The sequence below is a fragment of the Helianthus annuus genome, chromosome 13, assembly GCF_002127325.2.
Source record: "Helianthus annuus cultivar XRQ/B chromosome 13, HanXRQr2.0-SUNRISE, whole genome shotgun sequence".
Classification (NCBI taxonomy): Eukaryota; Viridiplantae; Streptophyta; class Magnoliopsida; order Asterales; family Asteraceae; genus Helianthus; species Helianthus annuus.
Window position 1 is genome coordinate 132,536,275 of NC_035445.2, and position 5,259 is coordinate 132,541,533.

A 5,259-nucleotide genomic window follows, 5' to 3' on the forward strand; every position below is an offset into this window, starting at 1 on the left:
TTACATCTTAGTCTCCGTAGACCTTACATTTACTTTGCTATTGGTGAAATTTACAAATTATGATGATGAGAACTATGCGTAGACGCGTAGTTACAATTAAGTACGCTGATTAATAATACTATGGGCAATTATAACGAACGTCTGTATCTACGCAGCTACTAGTGGCTTTCATGTTTAAAACACTTTTAAAAAGGTCCTGTATATATAATTATATACTATCTACACGTTATATTATATTGTTTTGGTGTATTATATTATATCATATAATATAATACTTTAATAATTCACATTATCTATAATCAGTGCTATAAAAGCAAACGGCTCTGCTACAAACCTCGTGACGCTCTCATTTAACTTTTCCGATCCGGAGTTGCATTTACGATCAACAATTCTAAGGTACCATTATTATTATTTTCATTATTTTTTTTATTGTTATTATTATTTGTTCAAAATCATGTTGTAGATGGCTTCATGTTTGTAGCTTTTGCTGATTTCAGATCTTCAAAAATCTTATTATTATTATTATTAATAGATAATCAAGGATGGTGTTATGTGTGTGTGTGTGTGTGTGTTTAAGACTTAAGTATAGTTATGTGAATGTTTTTTGACTTTTGTAGTAAGCTTATGTTGTATTTTAAATCTGAATTTAATTAATATAAGTTGTTGTTTAAAGCTCAATCTGGATTCTGGACATAAGCATTGAAATTATTCTACATTCTTTATATCTTAAGTATCATCTTTAATAGTAAATAGTTAAAGAATTAATAATCATTGGGTTTAGAAATTGACTATTGTTGACCAAAAAGTCAACACTGCTAGTTAAGAAGAGAAGTGGCCATGTGGGTGTATGCTAATTCTGGAAAGAGGCTAGCTTTGCTTGAAAAAGAATTTTTTCTTTTAAATATATTAAATATTATATTGTGAAATATTTATGCAAATTGAAGGTATGATGAGGGGAGGAGGAAGAAGGATATGCCTAATATTAGTGGGATTATTATGCCTGTTGACCACTGAAGCTTATGAAGTTGGACTCACTTTTTTAAATAGTGCTGTTGCTAAAGGAGCAGGTACATTTGTTTTCTATAAAATACACAAACTTGATGTTATATATGTGTGTGTGTGTTTTGGGATGTTGACCTGGTGTTGACTCGAAACTTATGATCATTAACAGTTTGTTTGGATGGAAGTGCACCTGCATATCATATAGACAAAGGATTCGGTGCAGGTGTCAACAATTGGCTGGTTTTCTTCGAGGTTGGTCTTTGATCGCCAAAATTTAATTGGTTAGCAGGGTATTGGTGGGTTCCATAAGTTTTCGATAACACACTTTCACGGCTAAAAAAAAATGCTAAATTGGATATATTTTGTGGGTTTGATGGTAAACATACATACAATTTGCAAAGTTGATTAATGATATATTGATATGACTAAAATTATAATAGTTAAGGATGTATTGGTGGGTCCCGTGAGTTTTCAGTAGTTCTAACGGTTACCGAAAAATATGCTCAATTTATTATTTTGTTGGTTTGATAATAAACTTATGTATAATTTGCAAAGTCTATTAGTTATATGACTAAAGTTATAATAGTTAAGGATGATTGTTTTGTTTATAGTCAAGAGAAAATTACATTTAAAAGAAAAGTAAATTCAGTCAATTTCTATTTTAGGTAATGGTCACAAAAGTTTATTCTGAAAGTACATGCCCCTAAAATTATATTGAATGAATTTCTTTTTAGTTTTTACCACAATTTGCTATTTTATTTGTAATAATAGTTGAGACTGAGGATTTTTTTAGTGAAATATTTTCACTTATGATCCTTTATTGTATAAAATTAGGGAGGAGGTTGGTGCAACAATGCTACGGCTTGCCTAACGCGTAAAGATACCCGTTTAGGCTCATCCAAGAAAATGTTGACAACCGAGACCTTCTCGGGGATGTTTCATAACAAGGCAAAGTATAACCCTGGTATGGATTCGGTTTTTCTTGTTTATTAGTTAAAAATGCAACAAGTTCTTTTTCTAATGTATTCTACTTTGTTTCTAGATTTTTATGATTGGAACAGAATCAAGGTTCGGTACTGTGACGGAGCTTCTTTTACCGGTGATGTGGAAGCAGTTGATCCCGTAAGTCGTTGATATTTAGCACATTAAAGAAAAAAAGAAAAAAAGTGTTTGTTGGTCGGCCCAATCTGGTCCGATCCATGCTAAAATATAATGTTACTCGTTTTGACCGCCCACCTTTTCACCTCTACTAATAATGAATGTTGTTTTTTGTATACAGAAAACCAATCTTCACTACAGAGGAGCAAGGATTTTCCGCGCTGTTATTGAGGATTTATTAGCAAAAGGCATGAAGAACGCTAAAAATGTAATTCGATACTTTCGAATTTCAGTTTTAACCATTTGTTACCTTGGTCGCATATATCCATTTCGATTTTTAGTTTCTGAATTTGAACTTCTATGATTGTAGGCCATGCTTGCTGGCTGCTCAGCTGGTGGACTGACTGCCATATTGCAGTGTGACAATTTCAGATCACTTTTACCTGCAACTACTAACGTGAAATGCCTAGCGGATGCTGGTTTTTTCATTAACGGGTATACTTTCATCTTCATGTCGAACGTTTATTTCATGTTTTTACTAGAGATGTCGGTATTGACCTAAACCGTATATTTAATGCATAAAACGTCTAAATCATATTATTCAAAAACTTACATAACGTAATATGTGTAATCATATTTAACACACTATACTTGAAAGAATGTAAAATCTGTAATCGCATTTGACACACTACTTGCTTTTAAAAGAATCAAACAAAAAGTTTTTTCGGGTCAACCCTAGCTTACCTTAGCTGTTTTGACAAGTAACACAAACCCGTAACGCTGTAGGTGGCCGCCCATTTTCCAGCCCTATGTTTTCCAGTGTTTATAATATAGCGCATTGACATTACTGGTTCATAAACAGGAAGACGATTATTGGAACAAGTCACATCGAAGGCTTCTTTGCAGATGTTGTCAAGACACATGTACCTTCTAATCCTTTTATATTTTCGCTCCCATCTTTTAATTTATCATATTATTCATCCGTCACTAAATTTTCTAAGTTATCGTCTTTATAGGGATCGGCTAAAGTTTTGTCTCCAGCTTGCACTTCGAAAATGAGTCCTGGTCTGGTAAGCGCGATTATCGTGAAAAATACTTTTAACCGTTCGTTTATTTTTCTGTCAAAACATGAAAACTTAACATTTCTTGTGGTTTTTGCAGTGCTTTTTCCCACAGAATATGGTGCAATATATCAAGACACCGATTTTCTTGATTAATGCAGCCTATGATTCATGGCAGGTTAGGCAAACTTCAACATGAACAGCAATAATATCATCTATTTCTTTGGTTAAATTCTGATTTATATTATCTTACAGATCAAGAACATATTGGCTCCAGGAGTTGCGGATCGAAAAGGCACCTTTCGTGAATGCAAACTCGATATAACAAAGTGTTCAGCAGCTCAACTCAATGTCCTGCAAGGTTCACTCTTATCTCTAGATGGGGTTCATTTTTATTACTGGTCAAGTGACCTGAAGACCCTTTTTGTCCACTAAATGAAAAAAACCGTTCCTTACATTCATCTCGGGAAAATTTCACAGGGTTCAGACAGGAGTTCTTGCGGGCGTTGACTGGATTCGGAAACTCTCCTTCAAGAGGATTGTTCATCAACTCTTGCTATTCCCACTGCCAAACTGGAATCCAAGAAACATGGTTGAGAAATGATTCTCCACTGTTGGGCGGCACGGTATGTACTATTGCTTTTATCCATAAGGGCACAAACTGGTGTAAACGAGCCGAGCCGAGATTTAGCTCGCCTAACCTTGTGTTAACTTGTATAGCTTAACAGAGCTCGAACTCGCCTCGTTTTGAGCTCTATGTCCAAAGCTCGAGCTCAACGCTTCAGAAATTTTTCAAGCTTCGTATATTATTTATTAAATATTTAACTATTACTATATACATTTATAATTATAATTAATATATAACTTTATTTTTATGTAATATATATTTATGTATTAAATAAATATTTTATTTATATAAACAAAAAGGCTCATGAGCGTAGCTTAGTATATAAAGCTGGAGCTTTGGCTCGTTTTAAGCTCAACTCGATACGAGCAGTGGCGGACATACAGTGTAAGTAGGGGCAACCTCCGCTACGGCTTGGCGCTCCGGCGGTAGTGTAAAATTAGTGTAAATTTTGGAAAAATTTGACTTTTTTTCGATTTCGTTACCGCTTATTTATAAGACGTTACGGCTTGGCGGATTTTCTAGATCCGCCACTGGATACGAGCTTTTAGCGAGCTTATCTCAAGCATCTCACGAGCGGCTTGGTTTGGCTTGTTTACACCCCTAACTATATGTCATATAATGACCAATGTTTCCCATTTAAATTACTATATATTTTTGGATCTAACGTTTTGTTACACATTAAACCTTTGCCAGACAATTGCGAAAGCTGTTGGAGACTGGTATTATGGGCGAGCTGCGTTTCAAAAGATCGACTGTCCATACCCATGTGATAAAACATGCCACAATCGTGTTTTCGACTAGAAGGTTACATTGTTTGGTGGTTCTAAAGAACATCCACCAAGAAAGTTTAATTTATGTAACAAGATAAGATACATGCCAGTACACTATTTTCTTTGATGCTGGTTCGTGCCGGTGTTATGGATAAACGGACTGTGTGTATCGAAAGGATCAACGTCCCCGGTATGGTGGAAGGCTAGCTTTTAGATATACAAAAGTTGAAAAGTGTATACGGTGATGAAATAAATATCATCCCATGTGTGGTGTTGGTGTGGTTCTTTGTTCTTGAAAATAATTCTAATTAATAAATGTGGTTATGATGTGATTTTGTGTGGTTTATAAGCACTTTATGGTCATGGTTGAGGTTGAGAACTTTCACTGAGTAATCTTATTTGTAGCAAGGGAAATATGTTATCTTTTATTGTTATACTAGCTTAGAAGCTTGTATATATTTATCTTGACATCAAGAAATTCGAATTTTATTCGATGAAACATACACGGTACAAAATAGCGGGGTTTCACAATGGACAAAGGAAAGCAATCATAGTTACAGGCTTTAAACGAAAGCAATAAATCAACACTAGTTTTAGTTTGATTAATGTTGGGTTGTGTTGAAACAATGGTATGATGATCAAATACAACAAATAACAATATGACACAAGATATAGCGACAAAATAAGGTGACAGATCTCT

At 34.3% G+C, this 5,259-nt stretch overlaps 1 protein-coding gene across 1 annotated transcript; it reads left to right on the forward strand.

The window, feature by feature from the left end:
• Positions 1-205: 205 nt before the first annotated feature.
• LOC110899341 (pectin acetylesterase 8) lies at positions 206-4,938 on the forward strand. Its single transcript, XM_022146230.2, has 13 exons — positions 206-396; positions 945-1,067; positions 1,172-1,254; positions 1,837-1,966; positions 2,045-2,124; positions 2,282-2,368; positions 2,471-2,595; positions 2,963-3,023; positions 3,117-3,170; positions 3,262-3,339; positions 3,417-3,522; positions 3,642-3,787; positions 4,483-4,938. The coding sequence occupies exons 2-13, from the start codon at positions 947-949 to the stop codon at positions 4,588-4,590; spliced, it is 1,179 nt and encodes a 392-aa protein (XP_022001922.1). The 5' UTR covers positions 206-396; positions 945-946; the 3' UTR covers positions 4,591-4,938.
• Positions 4,939-5,259: the final 321 nt, after the last annotated feature.